General features: G+C 37.0%; 1 protein-coding gene across 3 annotated transcripts in view; it reads right to left on the reverse strand.

The window, feature by feature from the left end:
* KIF16B (kinesin family member 16B) overlaps positions 1-27,309 on the reverse strand; it is a 121,877-nt gene that overhangs the window by 80,253 nt on the left and 14,315 nt on the right. For all 3 annotated transcript variants that reach the window (XM_088520557.1, XM_088520554.1, XM_088520556.1), the window contains exons 2-12: positions 27,140-27,209; positions 26,055-26,168; positions 22,758-22,874; positions 18,351-18,448; positions 17,774-17,883; positions 17,150-17,292; positions 16,080-16,248; positions 15,766-15,897; positions 13,306-13,481; positions 9,611-9,676; positions 7,013-7,072 (exon numbers count right to left, since the gene is read on the reverse strand). In XM_088520557.1, coding sequence (XP_088376683.1) covers positions 7,013-7,072; positions 9,611-9,676; positions 13,306-13,481; positions 15,766-15,897; positions 16,080-16,248; positions 17,150-17,292; positions 17,774-17,883; positions 18,351-18,448; positions 22,758-22,874; positions 26,055-26,168; positions 27,140-27,209 — 1,255 coding nt within the window. The remainder of the gene's footprint in view (positions 1-7,012; positions 7,073-9,610; positions 9,677-13,305; positions 13,482-15,765; positions 15,898-16,079; positions 16,249-17,149; positions 17,293-17,773; positions 17,884-18,350; positions 18,449-22,757; positions 22,875-26,054; positions 26,169-27,139; positions 27,210-27,309) is intronic.

The raw sequence follows: 27,309 nt of genomic DNA on the forward strand, positions 1-27,309 counted from the left end.
AGGCAAGATCTGCTGAAAGAAAAATAAAATAGATGAAGGGTCCGATGAAAAGTCCATGTGCTCAAAAACCTGTTTGCCATTTCAACTGTATCAGCTGATTAAATAAGAAGATACTCCACAAATCATGCCTCTCTCATATCCTTACAACATTAATGATATAAGGTTAGGAAAACAAGAATATTTTAAAAGTTTTAGCTATATTACAGTAATTTGAAAAAGATAAATTGCTGAAAAACGCACCAGCAAATAATTGCAATAATCCTGCACATACGACCTCACTTTGCCCTGCATCCCACCTGTGAATTGTTGTTCAGGAGCATTTTTACCAAAACGGTTACTCAGATTCCCCAGGACTTGACCCTAATCCAATATTTTGGCATTCTCATATCCTTATTTTACTATGTCTGCATGGCAAGGAAAGTCACTGTGGCAAATCATTTTACCTTAAATTTTCTTAATTAAACATGTAGGCAAAGCTAATTTTTGAATCTGCAGTGACATCTAGTGCAAGAAGTCAAAACCTCATTTAAATGAGCTTCTAGACAGAAGAGAAGCTATTAGAATTTATTTTGTGATTTCTGATGGAGAAATATAAGCATGAAAAATTAACATCAAGACCTTTAAACCTTTTTTAATAGCTTGTCTTTTCATAACATTCACAAGTCAGCTGAAGGGAATCTGATTACCTATAATATTAAGAAGGCATTTAATGTAAATGTGTACATTGTGTTCATACCTGGACATACAATCCTGTTTGATAGATGTACTTACATTACTATTTGCTTGGCCTGAGAAAGCTAGCAAGCTTAGAAACAACGCTTCCATTCATTTTTCAAAATAAGACAAAATCAGGAATAATATAAATTCTTCCTGCCAGTTTCATAGGTATGCAATCTTATTTTAATCTACAGTCATTATTAAACCCTTTCCTTAAAATTCAAGCAGAAGATACAGATTGTAGAAATGAAACAAAAAATGGAAGCATGAAAAGTGCTAATACAGATGATATACAAAAACTATAAATTAGCAAATACTGTTCAGATGAAAGTTGTTTTAAATCTCTCATTGAAAGCACAGTTAAGCCAAAAACAAGCTTTTTAACCAAAACGCAACACCAATCAGCAACAATTTTACAAAAACAAACCACTTACTTATTGAAATGGGAAAAGTTCTTAGAAATGTGTTATTCCTGCCAAATATACAAACACATATGTCAAAGCTGAAAGCAAACAGTTTAAATAAAATATCATGCATACATCATTTTGCATATAATTGTAAACCATTTCCATAACTCCATATTTTTCCATTCAACCTATAACATTTTGGGACTCGTGTTCCGAGGACATGTGGCCATGTTTACTTCTAATGGGATTTTGCAGAAAGTCAAAGGGCAGGATTAAAGAATATGCTGCATCTTTCACAAAATCCTTTGATAACAGACTTCCCAGTGATAAAATGATTAAAGTGGTAAGAGTGATTACTAATAACAAGCTGTTACTTTTGCCCATCTCATAATTTATATATATATATATGTGTATATTTTATATATATGTATATATGTATATATATATATAAATAAATAAAACTTATTAATTAGTGATCTAGGAATCTAGGACAACCACATCATGCATTAGGTTCCTAATGTTTTAGTAATCTTCTTATGGAATGGGGAAAAACACACACACACAGAGGATTTTTTGCTTGCTAAAGACATTGGACATTAGTTTGTCATTAACAAACTAATTAAACATTAAAATATTAATTTAAGACCTTGTCTGATGATTTAATCTACCTCAGAAAGAGACACAGCTTTTAAAAACCGGTAGAACCAGTAGATGTTAATGCTTGAAGACAAACATACAAGCAACAGCTTTCTTCTGCCCAAAGGGATGACTATCTTAAACACATAAAAATTAGCCCACTGAAGGACTCAAGAAAGGAAAAGGCCATGTAAACATTATGTGCAATAACATATTTGCACAACCTGTGGCAAAGTCTTTCAGCAGAATTAGCACTATTTATGGAAGTGAGGAGGCTGTGTCACCAAATCCAACAAGACAGAGTCAGAAGAAGCTGCTAGTTAAATTATTGATTGTAAGAATTACACAAAAAAAAAATCAAGATAGGACCCTGTCTTTTAATGGACTCTGCAAAGACAGATCTCTGCATTCTTTGAGAGCAGTTGAGCTCTCTCACACAATGTGAACTAAATGATTAGAATCAAACAGCAGGATCGATGAAATGCAAGGTAGCTCTAACACTGCTTAACACCAAAGGAAATGAGCACCTAAATATATCTGTGCAGTAGGCAAGAATGACATGCATCAGAAAAGCAAAAGGCTCAAAATATTGCACAAACTTCTACACAAACAGTAAAGCAGAGAAAAGAAATCTAAAAGAAAGGAAGGGAAAAGTATCTCAGAGAATTATATAAAGGAAAACAAATTTTAAAAAGATTAATAGAAAAGCTGCTAAAGGTTAGGGAAAGGAATTGAAGCACTCACAAAAGAGGAAAAAAAAATAAAATGCTAATAAAAAAGATCTCTAGAAGGATGACAACACATGCACTCAAATGTAATAGTCACATCAAAAAAGTTCTGTGCCAATTAAAGTCTCAAAGAAAGGGGAAAAAAAACAAAAGTAGGATAGGTTACTCTACCATCTTAGAAACCATCTGAAGAAATTATAGACCCTCGGATTGATCTTTGACAGGACCATATAAAAGGACTAAATGAAGGAAAAGTGCGAACAGATTTTCTTCTCTCCTCCCCTTCTTTTGAGAGAGATGCATGAAAGATTATTAACAGGAAAAAAGAAAAAAACATGTAGAGAAATTAGTGAAAACAGTATGGAGGCAAAATCCTGGTGTTAAACAAGTGCTGAGGACACTTGGAGAGAGAAGAAAATGTATTTGCAAAGTTCAAATGAGCTCAAGGCATTTGAGGAAATGACCCAAACCAGATGGGCTTTAAAAACAATCACACAATATTTCAAAGCTGCACAAAGCAGCACTTTCACACCACACTATGCATCACTCTACATATCTTTTATTAGGTTTCTCAAGCATTAAAATATCTTCCCTTCAATTAAAGAGAGGCCCAGAGGCCAGACTAATGCTAGATCAGTAAAGTCAGGTTGTCGTGCCATATTATAGAGAAGAGGTCAAGCATGAGAACGAGCATGAGAAACATCAGCAGTGGAAACACTGCTCGGCACATTGGCCACATTAACAATTCCAAGCAGCTACCATCCTAAGCAGCAATGGATACTTCTTATAGTCAGCCCAATTTAAAAAGAGTGCTGGGTCCTGATCCATTATGAGGACCAGGAGGATTGGGGCTTTAGAACTGAGCCAACAGCAATGCAGATTTCACAGAAACCCCAGTCTCCCTCCAAAAGTGCTTTTCCCAAATGTGGGAAATTGAACATGCTTTCAATACTACTATCACGAGTCCAAGATGTGTCCAAGAAGGCAATGGTGTATTTGAAGAACCATAAAAAATCTGCAGAGCCTTAAGACATACAGACCAAACTCCAAGCCCAAATTCATAATCCACACTCAGCCTGAAGACTCACACTGTGATGGAAAACATAAGTAAAGATGAACTAAAAAAAGACAAAATATGAAGTAGCATTTGGCTTTTGCTGGTATAATTTAAAAGTTGAAAATTACTGGGAGGAGCAAAGAATCTCAGAAAACATCTTCCTCACAAAACAGTAATAAGGTTTGAATGCATTATCTTTGTTAGGCCTGATGAAAACACTGAATTCAGAAAGACTAGATAATTTTTTCCAGCCACATCTGTTGATCTAATAAAATACACTACCACGCACTACAAACCTCACTTCTTGCATTTTTCAAGACTCATGCACAATCCTTTCAACTGTTTGGGAGTTTAAACACTTACAGATTTTTCGCATTGCACTGTGAAAATAATTCAAAAACATGTGCGCTCTGATACTCAGAATCAAGTGTGAAAATGCCTGTGACCTGTGAAATGCCATTCAGTCAGTAGCAACGTGCTTACATTTGGCAGGCATATGTGTAGTAGTAGTTATCTGGTTACACGAATTTTCATAATCAACTAAAAGATTTGGGGCAAAAGGTGTTAGGGACCAATGGGCAAAAGGAGATCAGATTCTCCAAGCCTGGTGGCGTTGGCTGCTGTGGAGCAAGAACTAAAGGTCAGGAATAGCCTTTAGTAGAACTAGCTCAGGAGAGTCAAACCAGGCACTGGAACACTCCGTCCAAAGGCAGAGGAAAGGAAAACACCAGGAGGACCATTCTCTTAAACACCAACTACCCTTCTTAACAAGGCCAGACAAAACAGAAGTTAGGAGGAAATAGACAGTTAACCCCCTTTCTTTTCTGCAGGAGAGACAAAGGTAGGCAAGATTGCAGACCTTCATCATCCAGATACTACTTTCCAGCTTCTGCCTTGCTTTTCCCTGTGCGGGCAAGACTCTCCACTCCTACCACGCGCCCAAGAGGCCTTTCTATGAAAGGCTGCAGAGATGGACACACACAGAATGAAGACACTGACCAACACAGATACAACAAAGTCATAAACTGAAATTGTTCTTCCTTCCTTAAGGTTTTTTATGATTAGGCTTTTCCTGAGTTACACCAGATTCTGCAAGCCCTGCCATCTGTACAGGAAAAAACACCTTTGATTCTGCTCCTCCAGAGTGACTTCTGGACCAAAGAGTTTTAATTTGAATCCACAATTCCCCACCTTCAATCTTAAACTCTAGAAACTTATTTCAAAACATCTTGCTCTCCCCTCCCCAGGTGCTTACCAAATATGCCACTCACTACTTGGTATATTTGGTTTCAGGATAAGTGCTAGATATTGTAACACATATCCTAACATTTGGAAATCAGTGGCACTGCCCTCCCAACTCTTAATTTCTCCAAGGGTTTGTATTAGCAGAAGATTTGCAATGGATCCTCAGTGCTGATTAGGTGCCTCAAGAACCTACCTGCTTCTGCATTCTTCACAAAAAACAAAAAAGAACTTGGCAGGTTTGGGGATAAAGCCGACCCTGCTCTGCATTTATTTAAGTATAGAAAGTGAATTCCAAACTGGTTAGAAGAAAAAAGTCAAGCAAATGACCTCAGAAACCTATAAAAAAGCCAGATGTCTGTTGCAATATTAATTTTCACCTGCTCCACACATCACAGTTCGCATTCCATTTGTGAAATATGCACTCCCATACAGAGAATGTGTTTCTGCGTGTGTGTGTGTGTGTGTGTGTATGCAATGTAAAATACGAAGTGAAATGAAATAGCTGCAAGAAATCCCTTTGAAAATTCCAAACAATAAGTCATCAGATCCCATCTCAATAACTATTTGAGTAAACCAAAATGAAATTTTTATTAGTATTTGAACACTTGCAAATGGGTCAGAAAAGAATAAATTTGGCACTATAGTCTTTTTTTTAAATGTACTGCAGGAAGAAATTATAAAATATTTAAAAATTTTCACTGATTGATAATAAACAAGCCTCATCTAACTGTGAGCACCTTAGACAATCTTTTAGCAACCATAACTCAAATTACACTAACCACCACTGCTTTCTACAGTTTATAATTTGGTTTTGAGCTACTCAGTCCCGCAAACTTTCAAAAAGTCCTTTCCTAATCATGTGGTAGCAGTGATTTCCAGAGTCACTAAACGAAGTGAATAAAAATATGCATAGCTTCAGTAACATGATGTAGAATAAAGCAGTGGAACCAATAAATCTTCTGCAAAATTCCCTTTTTTAATGGCCAAGAAAGTTTTACCAATTGCCTTTAACCTATAACGTAAGCTCTACTTATACGCTGAAATATCAGCATATAAAAATGTAAAACACAGAAGTTGCGAGAATTAAAATAATAAAAGCTTGGTACTAGAATATCACAAGCCTGGCTTCTGTGTTCAAGTCTTGCAGCCACATAGCAAAAATTGTCATGCTTATAATTTATCCTCTTTATAGCAATTGTTCAATTCTTCCTATAATTCCATAATTTCTATGGAAGAATCAGTGCATTTCCAACATTAATCTGTGAAGACTTTCCATATGCTACATTATGCTCACTTCATAACTGACTAAAATTCACAAAATCTCCTTGTAACAATGACTCTTCCAATCAAGAATTTAGTTTTGTATTTTTTTCAAATGGGAAGGAGAGTTAAAGGAAGAACTATGTACATATAGATAATCCAAAAGAGAGAGAGAGAAAAAAAAAAGAATAGTGTAAAACTGGACTTAAAACATCTCTGAGGAATACATAAATGGTAATTCCCAGTCCCATATATCTGCACAAACATTAAACAGTCCATTCTGTCATGCCATCTGCCAGCCAATTACCATACCAATCCTGCTCTGTACTCTAAATTATTTGTTCTCTGTGCTTCAATTTTAAGCATCCATTTTACTTATTTGGAAGTCTGGTAGAAGACACAGAGGTGAACTTAAAAAAGAATAATAATTAAAAGAAAAAAGCAAAGTGATACACAGAAAAAATCAATTACAGAAAACAGATCTCAGATTAGTGACAAGGAGAAAAAAAATAATGCTAAATGCTTGTATGTACTGCACTCCAAACCACTGCAGGTTCTGTGTGAATAGCAGGATGTGAAGGCTTAAATACTGAGATACCAAATGCAACATAAAGGGCATCAGCCAGACCTGTAAATACTCCAATCCAAATGCCAAGAGAAGAGAGAGCTACCTGCTCCCATGCCATGTTTCCTTCATTTGCAATCCACAAAAAATATTCAGTATTTAAAAACTTTGTAAGAAACTAACATTTTTGCAGCATGAGGTCCACTATGGCATGTCAAAGAAAGAGTTGCACTATTTTTATTATTTTTAATTTTATTCCAAAACATCAGAATGCATACTTACTCTAAAAACCTCCCGAAAATGAACTACTTGCAATACACTAAAGCAAGACAGAAAAAAAATAAGCAAAAAAGCTGAAGAAAGACAAAATGACTATATGTATTTATCTATGCCTTACTTTCAGAATATTTTGGGTTTCATTCCACTTGTTCGTCCACTCTTTGGTCAGTTCTTGTACCTATAAAAGAAAACATATGTCTGAAAAAATAAATCATAACCTCTCTGTTCCAGTATTGGCAAAATTTGAGATTTAAACAACGATCGAGAGAAGCATTACTCCTCCTGCAACAGTTCTAGAATATTCTCCCATCTTCACACACACAAAAAAGGTTAAAGACTAATAAATCTCCCTTGACAAAACATAGCCCAGTTTCGTTAATGGTAGAATTGACGCTTTCTCCTTTAATACATATGTCTGAAAACAAATGGTTAACTGACTGTTCTTAGAATTTTTCTCTCTCAAAAAGAAACGAGAAAAGTTTTATTTAGCTTACAAAAGGAAACAAAGGACAGGAATGGCCTCATAAAATAATGACAGATATTTTTAGAGAAATTGGGTAATTTCACAAAGTGCTTAGCCAGTCCCATTAAGTTTATACAGCTCCTCCAAATATCCTGGCACCTGAAACCCCCTGCTTACCATCCCACCTGCCTTTGCAGGTCAGCTGCCAATTAACTTATATGAACTAAAGGAACTTCTCATTTCTACCTATACCTCAGGAACACAAAAGAGAAAGAGAAATAGCTGTCATTTTTTAAAATTATGTCACAATGCTCCCAATCATAATGTTAAAAGAAAAACTAAAAGGTTAAAAATATTAAGGAATGTCTATCATATTTTTATTCACCACAGCAGAAAGATTTTTATCCCAAAGAAATCATTTTAATTATTCTTTTAGCAGGACAAGACACTTCATTACAGAAAGCTATCATATATTTGTCAGATAATTTGAACATGGCAATACAGTCCTTGGATCTCTACAAACAAATTATTGAATTCATTTAATTCTAAAAAGGTATAACCACTGCAACATTTACTAAGAATTTTCTGTGATTGTGTCTGTAGCAATTTTCTTATATAGTAATCACATAACCTATTAATGAGGTTGACAAAAGATAATAAAATATGCTTAATATATTTCCCCCGCAGAGAAGCCAAGACTTCTGAGGAGGACAAGCAGAGCTTGAAAAACATCCCTTAGTTAGCACATAATCAGCAGTTTATATTATGCAATTATACTGACATAGAAGGTTTATGTTTTTACTCACAAAAATATAGCCTGCTACACATGCAAACCAAATTGTCATTCAACTCTGACTGAGCTTTAAAAACCTGATAAGAATACAGAAAAGTAACTTACAGTTGAAGGCTAGAATTACTGTTATGCAGGTTGGTGTTTAGTATTGCATGCAACATAATGAGTTTCTGCACATCTGCAGTTTTAAAATGTGTCCCTAGCAGAAATTTTGCCACAGAGAAGTCTGTAGTCTATTTTGCAGTTAAGGCTCATAACACAGCTCATACTAATGCATCCATTTTACTAATACTTGTCATGAAGTTTACTTTAAAGTGTCAGTTTATAAATCAGTGTTTCCAACTTGTCTTTAAAATTGGTATTAACAACCAGATTCCTAAAATGTACAAACATATACAAAAGAATCTAGTTTTTTTTGACATCCATTAAGTATGTAAAACACATTTCTCCAAATGTAATGTGCTGAACTTGTAAGCATAAAGCAGAACCAGTGAAGTCTTTTAATTTAACTCAGTAAAGACATCTGTATCCATATTTGATTGGAGCCTCATTGACAATATTCAGAACCAAAAATGGCAAATAAATTCAGTAACACATATTTGAAGAATTCCATATCCTTTCCCAAAACCTTAGTAACATTATTTTAAAAAAAAAAAAAAAACTTTGCAGCAGTGCTAAAAACAGGTAAAAACATTAAATATTGATATTTAACAAATATTAAAATACATTAATAAAGCATGAAGTTTACATTTCTATTATTAAAATAAGAATAATTAATACTAACAAGTTAAAAATGATAGATTGTAAGCTAAGCAAATGAGAATACCATTATATCTGTATTCTTTTGGACTGATATGAGCGTACCTATATGAAGAAGCTTCGCATGATCCAACAGGTCTCTTGGGCTGGGTACTGAAAGCACTTGCCGTGAGACACACTATGAAATTCACCCACCCAATACTCAAACAAAAAATTACATGTCTCATTAGGCACCAAACCTATTGGCACACACCTGTAAGATTTGAGAACCGGCACTTTCGGAAAACATTCGGAACAAGCTACTTGAAAACGTGACTTAGTCAACCAGTTCCCCCAGAAGCATCTACTGCATTTTCTGTTTCTTTGTCACTCTGATTACTATAATCTAGTACTGAAAGCTAGTGGGTTTTCCTTCCTATATTTTAAGTACCTTTTAAATAAGGCAAGCTGGCTTGAGATCATATATTTTGATTACTTAAGCAAAAGAGTTAAGTTAAATATTAAAGATGCACAATTTGTTTATAATGTTAGCTTGCATTAACAGGACAACAAAAATAAGAGTTACATACAGTTAAAGACCAAGAAAATGCTGTTTGAAAGGAAAACAAAATACATTTATCCCCCCCCCAAAAATGAGAAAACGATCTTGTTTTGCATTGAGAACCCATTTTCTTTCTGATTTGATGTATCAAACAACTCACCCTTGCTTCATTCTGCTGAAGCTTTTCCTCCATGCTTAAAGCTGTTGGAGAATCCAAGAGGGCAATCTAAAATTGTAAAAGTCAACATGAGTATGCCAAAAAATAAACCTTGTTGTAATCAAATGAAAGAAGTTCAACATTTTTAATACTTTAGTACAGAATATTTTCAACTCCAATATATGACATATCACCTCAAACCACCGCGTATAATCACAATAATCAGAATTTTGTCAAAGCAGATATTCTGAATAAAAACCAGCAGGTTGGGGGTATTTTCACTCCTTGTGTATGCACATTGCCATACACAGAAACCAAGCAGTTTTCTGATACAGTTATTGTTACATTTCTGTTAAAAATGAAAAATTATTATATACCAATAGCCTTGTGTGGTTCAGTACTTTGCTGTAGAACATATAAGTATACTGTTTATTTGGGAAAAAAAATCTTAAAAAAGAAAAAGTAACACACAACACACACACACAAATATACACATTTAAATCATTCATTTTTATATAACCTTCTACAGTATTTTTGATAAACAGCATTTCCAGTGATCTATGGAAGCATTTGCAACATGAAATTCTGGAAATAGAAAGGGAATCCACAGAAGAAATTAAGCAGGGATTTATATTCTCTTGTGTATATCTAACACCAGCTGCTCTTTAACCAATCATCGCAAATTCAATTAACTTAACCTACTGCTCTACTCTCTCCCACACAGCCATCCATCACATCCTGCAACAGAACCAGATTTATATTGGAATAGCTGCTGTTTTACAGTTTAGAACGGAGTCAAAACATTAGATCTACAAAGGGCTCTATGTTATATCTACTTTGTTAGCTCTAAATCAAGCCATATATCCAAAACAATCACCCTGGAAAGAAAAATAAAATTATTTTCCTCTGGCAAAGAATATGAGAAAAACCCAGGGGTGTAATAGAGCAATTCAACCCCATCAGGAGTTTTCTAATTGTCTGCAACACAGCAGAACCCCCTTCTTCAATCATCTGCAGGCCCCTTCCTGTTTCATACTATGGTCTCATCTCCTTCTTCACCAAATGTTGCATGGATGAAGTCTATAAGAACGTGCGTGTTCAACTGACACATTGCAGATTCTACTAAAATAAAATTAGATATTTCTAGAAATAAATTTAAAGTATCATTTCAAATGTCTTCCCAAACCCTATCTGCTCAAGCATGAGCCAGCAGTCCCCAAGTAGCTTTACTTAGAAGAGACAATTGGCCTCAAGACAAGTGTGTTTTATTGTTAGCTTAGCTTCGCCATCCTCAGTGCAGATGAAGAAATTGAGCTTAACTGAGCTCATGCAGCAAATGTTTGCAGGGGATAATATTGACAGAAAAACACGAGCACTGTGAAAAACAGAAGCAAAGAGGAACTACTGGCTCACAAAAAATGCCTGTGCAGAAGAATGTTCTGTGTATCCAGGGTCCAGAGTGAAACCTTTGCAAAGTAACCATACACATGTACAGCCCGATATGAACTGAACAGCGTGGTCGTGACACTGACATCTACTAACTCTTTTACATATATATGAATATATATGAAAAATGTATTTTTTATATACATATATATGTCCTAACTCTTCAGTTTTCCTGTGTTTATTCAAATGATTGCCTGTCAATGAATCAAGTAATGTCCTTAAAGGTCTAAAAAAAGGTTTATACTTGTTTCAGGAGCAACTTTTTTTGTTAATTTTCCTAGCATATGGGAGTAAATAATAACAAGTGAGTTTCCTGATTGCTAAAATCAGTAATTCAGTGACTCAGTAGAGCAAGCACGAGCCAAATCAGCATCCTTCAAAAATGAAACAAATTTTATTCAGTCAAGCAGACACTCCCTTCGTATAGTAAAAATGACTCATAACAATAATACCCCTTTTAAGTATTAGCATTTCTTGCCCTATTGTCACAAATCTATCTGGCCATCTTAATTCCCAGTCTGAGTGCGTTACAGCATTTTGGCTCACAATCACCAGTATCATTATCATGTCCTGCTGCTTCATTTAACCTTGCTGTTGCTGAACAGTTATCAAATAATTGTTAAAAGTTTTTGAAGTCAAGACCAAAAGTCACAGAAAAGCTTTAAATGTTCCATTTTATCTTTTTTGGATTCACTTGTATCACTCACTGCGTATTATGTATGCTCTACTCTATATTGCACAGGGATATAATCAGATATTTACCTGAGCATTAAAATTGACAGTTACCAAAATCAGTGCCCCCTTGCACTCTTTCACCTTCCCTCAGCTGAGAGATAAATCTAACACTGAAAAAACTTTGACATATTTGCTTAGCACAGAGTGCTCCCTCAGCAAGTTTGCTGATGATACCAAACTGGGAGGAGTAGCCGATACCCCAGAGGGCTGTGCTGCCATCCAGAGGGACCTGGACAGACTGGACAACTGGGCGGTGAAAAACCTCATGCAATTCAACAAGGCCAAGTGCAAGGTCCTGCACCTGGGGAGGAATAACCCCAGACACCAGTACAGGCTGGGGACCGACCTTCTGGAGAGCAGCTCTGCGGAGAAAGACCTGGGTGTCATGGTGGACGACAAGTTGACCATGAGGCAGCAGTGTGCCCTCGTGGCCAAGAAGGCCAATGGGATCCTGGGCTGCATTAAGAAGAGCATCTCTAGCAGGTCGAGGGAGGTGATCCTGCCCCTCTACTCAGCCCTGGTGAGGCCGCATCTGGAGTACTGTGTCCAGTTCTGGGCTCCACAGTACAAGAGGGATGTGGAGCTGCTGGAGAGAGTCCAGCGCAGGGCTACAAGGATGATCAGGGGCCTGGAACATCTGCCCTATGAGGAAAGACTGAGAGAGCTGGGCCTGTTCAGCCTGGAGAAGAGAAGGCTGAGAGGGGATCTAATCAGTGTATATAAATACCTCAAGGGAGGGAGTGCAGAGGACGGGGATGGTCTCTTTTCAGTGGTGGCCACTGATAGGACTAGAGGAAATGGCCGGAAACTGAAACATCAAAAATTCCATAGGAACTTAAGGAAAAATTTCTTAACAGTGAGGGTGACAGAGCACTGGAACAGGCTGCCCAGAGAGGTTGTGGAGTCTCCTTCTCTGGAGATCTTCAAAACCCGCTTGGATGCAGTCCTGTGCCACGTGCTTTAGGTGTCCCTGCGTATGCAGGGGGGTTGGACTAGATGATCTCTAGAGGTCCCTTCCAACCCTAAGCATTCTATGATTCTATGATTCTATGATTTACCTGCTTTCTAACATATTGTGCATAAAACATCATGTTTTCAAACCTGTCCATGTTCCTACGGTTTTGTATCTGAACATCAAAATTACTTTGTAAGTTCTGTTACTTAACGGAACCATCTGAGGGGCCTTCCCGCTCATCAGACTAGATACAGCCAACATATTGCTGTTCAGTTATCTTATGTTGTGCGACCACCTATTTCACAGCATATTGCAATCAAGGTCTGATTTTATTCAGACAAAGCTAAAAGCTTTGAGTTGGTAATTTTTCCCCTGTTATGTTAAAACAGGTAATCTACCAGCCATATAGAAACTGATTCAATCGGGAAAATAATATTCATTCATGGCCTCATACAGCTTGTTTACTCAAATCAATATCATGAAAGATAATTATCTCATTACATTCTACAAAGAGTTATTATAGCTCAATGAAAAGTATACATAACTTTCAAGCAAAACTAACCTGATTCCCTTGAGCAAGCAAGGCTTTTAATCGGGCTATTTCAGCTCTCAGTTCACGGATCAGTTTGACGTTAGGATCCTCATTAATAGTAGGCTTGTTGATGATGTTTTTGGCTCTATTTGCATATCGAAGTGTACTTAAAGTTTCTCCATAATTGACATCAGCAGGTGAAATAGCTGAGGAGATTGAAAGCAGAAACAATTTATCCAGCACCATATGTCTCACTTAGTAAAGTTGGTTTGTTTCTTAAAAGTCAGATAAATTTAACATGGACTAAAAGGCACGAATATGATCAAAAACTATGGCTATGGTTTGTCTCAATCCTTCACCTCACTCCACTGCTTCTGTATCATTATTACCTAAGTAAACCAAGTTGCACCACTGTGTACTGGAATAAGCAGACCAATTAATCAAGAGTTGTAAAGAAATCTTGGTCTCAATCTATTTAACGTTACATCTCTCTAGCAAACAAAAACATGTCTCATATGCTTTTTTGTGCAATTCTTTTTAAAAGAACAGTGGAAAAAACAATGAGTATAACATAAGCATCCATGTAATCATCCAATGTAAACATCATTTTAGGCAAAAATAGAATACACCTAGTCTCAGTTTTGAAGGTAAATTAAGCAACATTTAAGCAAAAAGCAGATGTGACGACCAAAACAAGACAAGAGTTTCTATTACTCACCTACAAATCTAGCCATTTTGCTGAGCTACAGGTGTCTGGCAGCAGGCAGAGCCATTACAGGCTAAACTACTTGGTAAACTAAGTATATCACTTTGTGCAACAATAGAAAACAAAACTAGATAACTTCAGGTTACTTCTTCGCAGGTAACTTCCTCGTTAAAAACAAGGGAGTTCTAATAAACTGCTATCCATACACACTTCACATAAAAGCTTTCTAGTAATGTACAAATGTTCCAAATTAAAAAGATAATTAGATCTGCAAAATACCAAAAACACAGAAAAGATCATAGTTCAGAAATGATGGGAGATTAGAAGCCTAGTTAATCAGAGTGAAAGAGAGCAGAAGAGTCAAATGCTGAAAAATTAGACTTCAAATATCCATCCTTCTTCATTCTCTCAACAGCAACAAATGTTCAAAATGTGGCAGTGGCTCCCAAGTTTAGGGAAAACGCACCTGCCAACAGACTGTGTTTCCCTTAGCTAATACTACACTCCTACCTTATTTTAATTAATTTTTTTTCTCCACTACTCTGTTGTTCTCTTTCTGGAAAGAAGATACGATATTTTATATAAACATGATAGATCAAAACTTAATGTACTTTTGCACAAGAAAAGATTTCATCCCTTGGATTGCATTTTATTTGAACGGAAAATTGAGAAAAACCTCAGAGTTGTTCCTCACATCTTGCAGCTCCAACATCCCAAATCCTCCCTTCTCTTCCCCTGAAAGGTCCTCACAGCTTTACCTCTATCTTTTGCAAATAGAATTCCTACCCCAATTTGTTGAAAATCTGCAATATTTATGCCATAGGTAAGCTCTTACTGAGTGCCTCTTACTGAGCTTTCTATGATTCAAAAGAAAGCTGTAAGAAAATTCTGCACAAAAATCAATCATAAATAATTAAATCCAGACACAAAGTCAAAATGCTGTCTGTATCCAAAAAGTAGGCCACATGAACATGGCACATTCTTATCCACTAAATGTCAAAAAAGACGAGCTTGTTTCTGCCACTATTGCTACAAAAACAACAGTTTGGGAAAAGCAAAATTATTTATGCATCAAGATTGACGAGATGCACAAAGCCAGATCTTTTTTTACTAGGGCGGTAGGTGTAAAAGCAGAGAAGCACCAGACTTCCTCTAGGTCCCAAACCTGAGTGTGCATGGACAAGCTGTCTGCAACACAGATGGATAGCAAGCAGAAGCAGCAGCTTTTGCTTTATCTGGTCAGATTAGCTAATACTTACGCTGGGCACGAGGCAGAAGGAGGGACACAGAAGCGAGTTCGGTGTCAGAACAGATGCAAGTAATTAGGCACATACAAGTGGGCGGCCCTCACTTACACAAGCAAACGCCTACTGACTGTACACACACAGTGTGGGTGCCTTGCTACATCTGTGACCAGTCAAGACACCCAGCATAATGCACACGGACAAGCAGGATCTACACGCGCAGACAAAACTCTCACGTTCTGGAGGCGCACGCGGCTGATTGCGACGTTACTGAACAAACGGGATCAACCCTAAACATGCCATGAGAACAGGCTTAATTTCACTGCTGCCTGGTTTGATTCACTGTCAAAGAACAATGTTTGTATAAGATGTTATGTAGAGTATAGGTAAAGGATTACTAGAAAGCTCAGAGAGAAATAAATCATTAAAAGCTGTAAACAATGCTCTGTCTTAATGAAGCATCTGGAATCTAAATATTTACAGCTAATCCTATTAAGCATGAGGTGTTCAGGATGCAAAAAGTCATTTAAAAACACTTACTAGCAATCATGATAGTTTTTGAGTTTCCTCCTAGGCTATCTTTTAACAGCCAAGTCAACACAGAGTCCCTGTAAGGCACAAATACTTGCTTCTTCTTTGCAAGAGGATTTGTTGCATCCTGAGATAAATCAGCTGTAAAGCAAGGTGGGAGGAGGGAGAAAATAACAATAAATGTATTTTCATTCATTTTCAGAAACTCTACATGTTAGGCCACTTTTTTGCAATACAAACTTTAAAGGAACACAAATGTATGCAATGATTAAAAACAAAACAAAAAAACAGCCAAGCACACACACACAAAAAAAGACACTCACCTAAGGCAGAAATGACATTTCCCAGAGTAACTAGAGACTTGTTAATATTCCCCCCTTCCTTTAATCTAACCCCTGTGGCACCAGTGGCATCTGCTCTCTCACTTCCAGCAAGATCTACCAAATGAATCTTGCTAACAGTCTCACAAGGCATTTCAGAATCAAATTTGGCCTATGAGAAAGAAAGAAAGAAAAAATGCATTAAGCTACCGTATTGTAAAATCTTACTGAATTCAGTCTAATTGTCCTTTCCATGTCATGACTGAATTTAACCAGTTTCCAACAGCAGAGTTTTAGAAGACCAGTGAACTAGAGGTGCCACAGAAAAGCATTTGATCATGACTTGCTGCATGATTCATACTCAAATAGTTACTTTTTTTAGACTGTCCTATTTGCCACTTTAAAACAATTTATGTGCAGGCACCAAAAACTGTGGATCGATAGTTACACGATGCACAGGCAGTTTATTTCTACATTCATATTAGTACACTTTCAACTAATATTTAATGATACTGCTCGTTGCTGAAGATGCGCACACACACTAAGACTCACCTACATTCAATTTCTCCCCCAGCTTGAGTTAAGTAGCAATTGCAATTTTATTCTATGATTTTAACTAAGATTTCCTCACACCTTTTAATCTGTCTTTGTACAATGATTCAACTGGCAACTGTTTACAGTACAACAGTAATGATGCCTGCCTCTCATTCTCTTCCCATAGGTCTACAATGAGGATTTTAGCAGAGATTAGTGCATGGGATTTTGTGTATGTTTAGTTTTAGGGAGAAACATGCAAAAATTTGTGAGGAGAGCAAACCGTCCCCATGCTATCTTTTCTTCTTCTAGCAAATTATCTTTGGGTGGTATAAAAAGAACCCCAGGAATTGCAAACAGCTCGAGACATTAAAAAATGAGGTTACTACACGTAAACCAAAAAAAAAAAAAGAAAAAAAAAGAAAACAATACATTAAATTTCTTCATTTTTTTTCACATCATTGAATCAGGAATACAAAGAGGAGGTAAAAGAGGAAGTTTCAGAAAGAAAAAAGGCTTATAAAACATTTCTTTATTACCTGAGTGAAGTTGATTGTAAAAATAGCATGAGACCTGCTACTGACATCATTCATTCCAGTTGCAGCTGTAGTTCTGTTTATATTTCCTGCATCCATAAGTTCCTCTACATCAGTATAATTTTGCACTAAATGTTTAGACAAATCTAAAGAAAATAAAAAAGTGTTACAGTATGCTCACAGGTACACTTTTCTTTATAAAAGAGAAAGTATTTCTGCAATTACAGTGTTTATTGTCATGCTGCTTTATCATTTTTAAGGAAAGGAATGAGGCTTTGGGTAAACAGCAAATTTACGGTAAACCTAATGATTTAAAAATAAAAATCAATTTTCCTAAAGTATAGACTGGAATACTACATGCATAATCTCTTAAAAGAAAAGAATCTTCCCTGGCAGATGATGGATTAAGACTATTAGATACTAAAAGGCTTTTTCCAGCTCCAATATAAAAGATTTATAAATTATATTCAAACAATACTTCAAATCAACTCTGAAAAAAGCCCATAAAACAGAAACCATAATACTTTTATGCTACAGGAAAACAATAATCATAATTTGCATTTCAAAAGATAAAAAAGCACTATACAATAGAAAAGGTCAAGTCAACACCACTAAAAGGGCTGTTACCCTCAACATAAGGCCCTTCTTTCGGATGTTCTCGTATTCGTAAATTATTAGTTTTTGATGACTTCCTCCTGAGAAGATCTCTCACGCGTTCATTATAAATTTCCAGATAACTGAAAGACAAAAACAAGAAACATGCTGATTGATACAAGGCATTTTTTTAAAAAGTAATTGTGACTGTGTTTGGAGGCAAGATGCCTGGAGAAGCAAACAGATCCAAGAAGTTAGCTTAAGAAAGTAATGTCAACTACAAAGCCAAGAAAGTAGAAGTAAAAGAAAGTAGAAGGGCAGCAGACATGAGCACGATTAAAGATTCTAATGTTGGTTTGAAAGAAAGAGTAAAAATAGGGAAGATACTTTCTAATGGCAAAAACATTGCCCTTAAAATAAAATAAACAGAAGTGAGAAATATTGCACATTCTGACTACAAACTTCAAAAAAAAAAATCAATTATAGGTCCGAAGATAAGCATGAAAACTTATCTGAGGCGCACCTTTCTCAGAATCAGCAAGTGAAACCATGTGGTTTTAACTGAAACCAGTTTGATAATCAGCAAACAATATAACATGCCAAGACTTACCTGACTTCTGTTCGAAAGGATGCCTCATTCCGCTTTGCTTTTTCACTTATTTTGCTAAATAAGCCTTCACAAATTCGAGGTATTAAACCAGCATCACCCTGAAACAGCAACAATTCTTATTTGTAAGGCTATATATGCATGCATACATAGAAGCATAGAATGCTTAAGGTTGGAAGGGACCTCTAGAGGTCATCTAGTCCAACCCCCCTGCACACGCAGGGTCACCTAGAGCACGTGGCACAGGACTGTGTCCAAGCGGGTTTTGAAGATCTCCAGAGAAGGAGACTCCACAACCTCTCTGGGCAGCCTGTTCCAGTGCTCTGTCACCCTCACTGTCAAGAAATTTTTCCTTAAGTTCCTGTGGAACTTTTGATGCTTCAGTTTCTGGCCATTTCCTCTAGTTCTATCAGTGGCCACCACTGAAAAAAGGCCAGCCCCATCCTCCTCGCTGCCTCCGTTGAGATCCTTATACACACTGATTAGATCCCCTCTCAGCTTTCTCTTCTCCAGGCTGAAATACGCAATATTTAGAAAAAAATAATATTTAAGATCACTAGCTGAGAGCTCCAAGATCCAGGAACAGTGAGAAACAAACCTGAAAACCTACAAATATTCTCTTCATCTATTTGCTTGCAATCATCTTGCCACTTTAATCACTGCATGCCTTGAAATTTATGTACTTGATGCAGTTCCTTACAATTGGGCTGTATTTTATCCCTCTCACTTGCTCCAAATAACGCCAACTTCTTAAGGCAGAATCTGGCCCTCCAGTGCAACATAATTACTTTGTCCCACTGCTTCCTTTCTCACCTCCCCATCTGCCTCATTTCACTATAGACATTGCAATGTCTGCCATGAATGGGGCAATAGCCATGTAAATCTGTTCACAAGCTATCCTCATTCAAATCCCTCATTCCCAGATCGCAGCACATCCTTTAACTCAAAAGATATAGCAGGTCCTCTGGATAAATTGGTATGGAATGGTGAAAGTAAAGCTATAGTAAGTTTATTCCACAATGCAATCACATTAATCTAATGTTTAATTTTTGAATGCTTGACTCTGCAATGAAAGAGTTTTTATGCAGAAAGAGCAAACTGAAAAAAAAACCCCACATATTCCTCACAAAATTCCTACAGGCACCTGTGTGGTTTCTCAGAAGGGCTGGAACTATCTACTACAGTGCAATGGTCCTTGCACATCAGCTAATACACAAACAGCAAGTCGTGGAAAGATTTCTTCTTCTAGGTTAAGCCCGCACTTGAGAATTGAGCCTTGCCCCAGTGAGGCCACTGGTCTCCTGGCAGACACAGTTCTCACTGAGGACCCAGGCAATGGATCCTGTCTCTCAAGAGAGCAATCCCACCATCTCAGACACCGTGTGGAGCTCTCCTTTTCTCTTGGCTCCCATGAAACCCATTTGCAGCCACCCTTCTTAGCTCAAGCAGGACTTTGCTCCCAGCAGCAGAAGGAAGGAGGAGAAGCTGGTCATTCCAGTTAACAAGAAGCTGCATGCTCTTCACTGGTACATTCCTGTGGAGTGCTGAATGTTCAGAGGTGGAGGGTGACAGAGCCCTGGAACAGGCTGCCTAGAGAAATTGTGGAAGCATCTTCTCTGGAGATCTTCAAATCTCACCTTGGATGTGACCCTGTACCATGTGCTCTAGGTGTCCCTGCTTCAGCAGGAGGGCTGGACTAGATCTTTGGAGGCCATTTCCAACCTCAGCCATTTGGTGATTCTGTGACACTGCGAGCCTGCCAAGCACACCTCCTCCCACCACATCTGGAAGGCGGCAGGTGACATTCCAGTGGAGCCGAAACAAGCAAACATAGCACGAAGAACACAGCAAGGGGAGAGGAACGTACAGACAAGCCTTGGGATCAGAGCTGCCAAGTCAGAAGGAGCTGACAAAACAGTCTCTCATCTGCAATTCGCCTCCAGCCCAAAAAAGCCTAACAGACCTGCTGCGTTGGACTGACTCATTCTAGGCACTGCTGAGGCAAGGGAGAGTCTAGCTTAGAGTGAGGGGCCTTGTAACCAAAGCAGGAGGCAAAGTAGGACAAATTGAGCTGAACAACTAATTTGAACGTAGCAATGATCTATTCCTCCTCTCTCCAATATCTGGTCTTTCACCTGTCTGCATGTCTTAGACAAGAGACTCAAGACTGTTTTTGAGGAACTTACATCTACAGAAAAATCCACTAAGCTTTCAGTGTTGCATTTTTTTGTTTGTTTTCAACATGGTAACAGAAGAAAAGTGATTCTTTTCTTTCATTCATTTCACGCTTGGAAACTTCTGAAGAGTTTTAATTAAAGCTTAAGGCAAAAAAAAAAAAAACATGAAAGACAACCATTACAGAAAGTTTTAGGCAAATGATTAGCATTTGACATAACTGAGCAACTGCAAAGAAAGTCTCAAAATAAGGAGTATTAGCTGCAGTTGAGTAACATTAACTAGAGAGATGAGAAAGGAAGAATGTGTAGTTCTCAGTATAATTTATATATCTTGTATATCTGTATATCTTTTGTAGATTTGTATAGATAGGATTAGGGTTAAGCTTAAGGGTTTGGGTTTAGGGTTAGGGTTTGGGGTTCGGGGTTTGAGTTATTTGTATAAGATTTGTGTATCTTATTAACAATAACTAGAAATTCAATTTAAACATTTTTCCCCTCTTTTTTTTTTCTTTCCACTCCTTACAGTTTCATGGCAGTTTCAACCAAGTCTATCGCATCGCTAACATGTTTTTTTCCTTGAGTTTTCTTTCAGTCATAGTAGTTCAGAGGAACAGAACAGGTTCCTATGGTTCCTATTCCAGAGCTTTATTTACTTATTAAAAGCCTGTTTTCCTTGTGTAATATCTCATCAGAAACCTTTTTACTGCCTTTAAAGACCTATTGCTTCTTGCTCATCTCCCTTAAATAAGTTGTTCCCTTTCTCTCTATAGCAGCGTTTCACATCTTCGAAGGCTCTTAAGACTCTTTTGTTCCTCCTCAATTTTCCTTTCCCAGGAAAGGAAGCGTGGACTGAAAATCTTGATAAATTATATTTTATAGGTCTCTGACTATCTCAGCAGCTCTGCTCAAGACTTGGTCCACAAACTCCTTGAAAAGGTTGCTGCACAGAGTATTACAGCAAAAGACTTCCCGGGCCAAGAACATTAGATATTTAAAGCAAAAGGATAGCAGAATTTATATTTTCGAATAGAAGCAGGAGAAAAAGGAAAAATTATTTCCAATTCAAGTTTTTTTATAGCATTGGAGTCTCTCCGATAGGGCCATCATTCAACTTGGCAGCTGACTCTCTTTTACACACCCTTTGTACCATATTAAAGTATATATATATCACAGCAAGACGACAGATTAGACCTTTATTACTGAATAGTGTCAAACAAACTTCACCATCTATTTATTTGCAAATTCTCTTGATGATTACAGTCATTACATTTAGTGAGGAAGTCTCATAAAAATGTCATGTATGGATTTCTGAAATAGAAGTACACATCTAGGTCGTAACACCTTTGCTGGTTACAAAAGTCTATACATAAAAGTTCAAATATAAAGCTACTTGTTCCAGGAAAACTGAGAGGAAAAAAAAAAAAAAAAAAAAAAGATTTACAGCTAATTTATTCTTCTAAACTCAAGGAGGTGCAAAATGGCCAATCTTATTACAGTTCCAAAGTAATGTCTATCTAAAGAAGGACAAGTGGCAACATTCCCCTTCTCATTGCTGCTGGCAGAGGACATGCTGTATTTTTTTCCAAGGATTAAAAGAGAATAAAATCTGCAAACAGGAGCAATCCATCAGCTCTTATAAAATGCTCCTCTCTCAGCACTTTAGGGAATTCTTTTCCTCCTCGAGCAATTGTGCCAGCTCCTTTCTAGCCTCACAACCTACAAACTCCCCTTCCAATCTCACCTCTCTTCCAGGTTCTTCATTGCAGGGTTCAGCATGACTTAATCCTTCAAATCAAAACCACGGCATTGTTCCATTAACAGTGTTTTGAAATTAGCTTCTCTCACTCCAAGGTTCTACTCTTCACTTCAAAGCCTTTTCTAAGCAAGGGTCGAGGACTCTTTGTAATTTTCTAAGCATTTAAAAATTCATTTAGTCCCTCATAATCAGTATCTTCTTTCTCGCCTCAACCTGGGTATTGGTTCTGATATACAGCAAAATTGAAAGCTTTTTCTCCAATAGAACAGGCCATCTCCTAAAGATGGTTCTTTCAACGGTTAAGGATCCAGCTATAGAAGAAACAGCTTCTAGAATCTCAGATTACTGCTAGAAGCTATAATGACAGTTGTGAGGACACAGAGAAAATAGGCAGTAATATAAGACATTGCTCTTGCAATAGCATAATTTCAATGCATGGTTAAGAATAAAAATGTTCATTTGCAAAATATGACATACCACATTTCCCATCATCGTGTAGGACTTTCCAGATCCAGTCTGTCCATATGCAAAGACACAAGCATTATAACCCTCAAAAGCAGATTTAAGCACATCAGTACCAAGATTTTTGAAAACCTGAAACAAATGAAAAAAATGTTTTGAAGACCTAAGAGATTTTTGGGAAAGACTGTCTCCATGGGAAACGGTAAACAATAATAATGTTAAAATACTACAGTATAAGCTATTGGCATCAACCAATGCTATTTATTACAGGACAAAAATTCAATGCTTAAAAGAAATTTTGCTACTACACTTAGTTTACAGCAGTGCAATGATACATTTTATATTTTCTCTTCTTTCACAGATCCACTTTACATTTAGAAGCACAAAAAACTAAACCAAAAAAAAAAAACCCACAAAAAACACTACTTTTCCATAGTATCTACTTACTTATTCTATCATTTCCAATTTACATATTCTGCATATACCTGCCTCTTTCTCAATAGGAAATGTTTCCTCTCGCATCAGGCATTATTCATGTTTTCTTTTTTCTCCTATTTTCCTGACTGCTTTTGGCCACATCACACAATATGTGGCTCTGCTCTCACCAAATTCAGCTCTTGCTACCAGTTTCCCTCCCAGATTCCTAACCCTTCATCAATATTACCCTTCACTTCCTTCCATATCCTCCCTGGTCTCTCAGGCAAGGAATAACGCTTCTAACAGAGAAGCGAAAACATCAGTATGGGCACCCGACACAGACAAGCTTTTCAAAAATCTCATAGCTGCTTCCCATGACTTGGCCACAACGCCTCAGCGTACATGGTTTGAATTAGCTAACATGTCCAAGGCATGAGTAGAGCCTGGCAAACACACAGTGCAGTCATGACCTTCCTCCTTAGGACTCCTTGGAGGAGTGATAGGTAATTTTTGTAAACATTAATGCTCAAGTGCTGTCGTAGATGTAGAATATTTAATAACAACCTTCCCTTGAGCAAGGAAGTTAAAATAGTGCAATCGGTCATACTTCTCAAAGAGAAAGATCAGCCTGAGAAGCATGATCTTCCTTTCTCTCATCATCTGAAAGTAATAGCTCATTTGAATTCTTCTTCCCAAGTACTCACAGATTTATTTTTCCTTCTTTCATTTTTTTCAGTGTCTGGCTTCTTATCTCAGTGTCTGGATCACGTCTTTACGCACTACTGTTTTGACTGCAGCTCTCCTGAAATTCCCATCTGCCTTTATGTCCTGTAGTCTGATCCAGGCCCCTGCTACAAATTCCCCAGGGTGCACAGGCTCTCATAGCTGTCCTCCCGCACAGGCACAAAGATGCAAAAACAGGATTCCCCAAACATTTCCACTTACACTTTTTTCACTCACAGCACAAATTGAAACTTCTCATACTCTTTCAAAACCCCTGCGTGGGTTTTGCTCAGCCTGTGCTTTACGAAGATCTACAGCACAATTCTCACCCACACCTTTCCAGAAAACTAGCATTACTTTCATGTTTCTTGCTATATCATTGTACTACCATCCTGGGAGGGTTTTCAGTAGCTTCCTCCTAGCTGCTTTTAAATGAGCCATATGTATTTGCTCTGCCTATTCCCTCCTAAAAATATCTGTAGACCTGCTAAATGACTTAAGGCAGGACACCAAATAGTCAGTATGCACAGTGATGCTTATGTATACGTGTCCCTAACCACTACAGTCAGTAATCTTTGTGCACGAGAACTTAAAACACAGATCAGAAAATAGATTATTAACACAGGACTTTGTTAGTCACAAAAGAGCAGTAAACTGAACAAAGTTCTCTTAGTTTCTGTTGAAGGTTAACTTCCACTCCTGCTCTAATTTTTGTGCATTAAAGTCTATTTTACATCTGCAAGGGACAATAATGGTTTGTGTAGCATTAAACAGGCTTTCATTTCTCATTTTTCTACCTTTAAATGGGAAAATATAACAATCATAAGCAAAGCACACCAGACATCTGCACTACCAGTATTCAAGAACAGTTTTATTCCCTAGCAAGCTGCACATGAACAAAAGCATGCTTCCTTATGTCACTGGTACAGAAAGCTGGAAATTTCTGCAGCAAGCTGATAAGAGCTTAAGTGCAAAGTCTTTCAATTAAATATGAAATCAATAATACAAGCAAAACAATAGCTTGTGGAGCAATTCCTTAGAAACTGCACTCCTTTTGTTTTAAAATGCCTTCAGTTTTAAATGCGCTGTACACATGGTATTTAATCCAACACTTGATAGAAGGACAAAAGCATTTTTATGACTGAACAAGAGAAGCAGTCAGGACTAAAGAGGAAGTTTGGGATGGAGACATGCCATAATAGCAGAATATTGAATATGGACATTTAAGACGTGTCTAGGATGCCAGCATACTGCTCCTGCTACCATAAAGCATAAAGCTCACAGGCTAAAGTCTAAAGGCTTAAAGGCTGCTGCAGCTACCAAAGGCTGCTGCAGCTATCCTTACATTGCCATATTTTTCCTCAAGCCATCAGGGATCCTGCCTGATCTTCAACCTGATCTACTCTGAAATAGAGGCAAAATGGTGTTACTAAGGGAGAAACTCTTTTAACACTTACGGTTCAGAAGCATAGAAACTGAACACTACACAGGTTGATATCCATTTATATTTATAATTCCATATCAACCTGCCTCTTATATTAATTTGCTCTATGATGGGGGCATCAAAAGTGTGAATTTCGGCTGGGGTCACAAAATTTTTTTTTTTTGAAAACACACTCCTCTAAACTTGTGCAAGATACTGCTAACCTAGAACTTAAGAATGCAAAACATCATATTTTCTACTGTGAGCATGCAGGATAAAAGGCAGGTTTGTCCTTCCCAAACCAAGAGAAAGTACTGAAAGAGATGAGCCTCCTTTGAGCAGGTTCATCAATGTCTAAATCTTTTGATCAGAAAATAACTTCAACTGCACAAGAAGAATGTTCCCATCTTCATGAGTTAAGGATGTATCCTTGTTTCTCAACAGTGATTTTTCTAAATCTGTTCAAAAACAAATCGAGCATCTCCTCCCACAAAATGGGTCAAAGAAGTTTCCTAACGTGACCTCACAAGACAAATCAGACAAGAGTACCAGAAAAAAGGCATTTAGTTTTCAGTATGAGAAAAGCACTTAACCATGTTAGGTAAGTTAGCAGTGTTAGGTAAATTAAAAAAAAAAAAGGGAGAAAGAAAATAAGTATTTTAAATGGAAAGATGATCAAATGGAAAGAATGCTTTCAGGTCAAAGAAAAGTGGCAGAAAAGATCCATTATTAACATTTAGAAATCCTACCATTTCTTGACACACAAAGCTGGGACTTTTACTATCTGCTGAGAAATATGAAAAATCATAGGTAAATGTCTTGGTTCTTTCTCTTCCTGTGTCTCCAGTTCCACCCTCTGGTATCTATTAAAATAAAATAAAATAGAAGTTGGTACAATATGTACTAATTAAATATTTTTAAATGTTTTAGAACGACTATACAGAATAAAAATTTAACATAGAATTACACCTAGTAAGAAGATCACAATGATAGGCTGGCCTATTATTTCAAGAACAGTGAAAAAAAATCAGTAGATACAGCCTTCAGAATTAAAGCATAAGCAGAGTCTGAATTTTGCTTTGAATTTTAGCTTTCTTATCGCAACACAGCACTGCATTTTTGTCACAATACTTACACTGACATAAATCAGACCTGTGTATGAAATTCAGCTTGTAGTATGGGATTATTCACATAAAATCAATAGGAGCCAGAGAAACCTTTGCATTGTAAATGCAGTGCAGAGCTGTAATTAAATTGGTCTTATGGGCCTGCTGGTTAAAGCTAACATTATGCTCAAGACAGGGCAGTTAGCAGATGTATGTTGCTAAGGCATATTGCTATCTGAACCAGTAGAGATACATAAAAAAGAAATTTCAGTACACAGTTTATTTGCCATTGAAATCTATCTTGCAAATAGATATTTGTTGAGAACGACTTCTCTTGGTGAGAGAAGTGTTAAATTAGATCATCAAAATATTACAACAAGTGGTGGGGACTTTGGATTTAGTTCATTTTCATGAAAATTCCAGGAGATTGCTTTTACAAGTCACCTGAAGGTATATTAGCTACTGAGGATATACCTTTCTTTTAGGCTTTTAACTTCCATCTCAGTAATGACTAGAACAATAAAAAACTCAGAAAAACCTAGGAGATACCTACAGAATGTTTTTCATAAAACTGTGGTACAACTGGTAACAGTTTAATGTGTTTTCCCAAAGAATGAATTCAAGTATTTACAAAACTAAGGATGTTCTCCATACTGCACTGTAGCAAGTGAGCACCACTGTTTTGTCCAGTCAAGTCTTGGAAGCTATTTAGTTAGAATATTACTCACCTTTAAGTTTGTGATTGTTGTTTTATTTTTTTCCATTGAAATAATAAACTTTGCGTTCAGGTCCTTCTCCCTGAAAACAAAGGCAAGACTTTTGTATGTCAAACAAAACATATCACAATTATTCAGTCATACTTCTATTCAATAAATTGCTTGCCACAGTCAATTAGTCA

Source organism: Tinamus guttatus, unplaced genomic scaffold (assembly GCF_059628265.1).
Source record: "Tinamus guttatus ecotype Peru unplaced genomic scaffold, ASM5962826v1 Tinamus_guttatus_pri_ptg000090l, whole genome shotgun sequence".
Lineage (NCBI taxonomy): Eukaryota > Metazoa > Chordata > Aves > Tinamiformes > Tinamidae > Tinamus > Tinamus guttatus.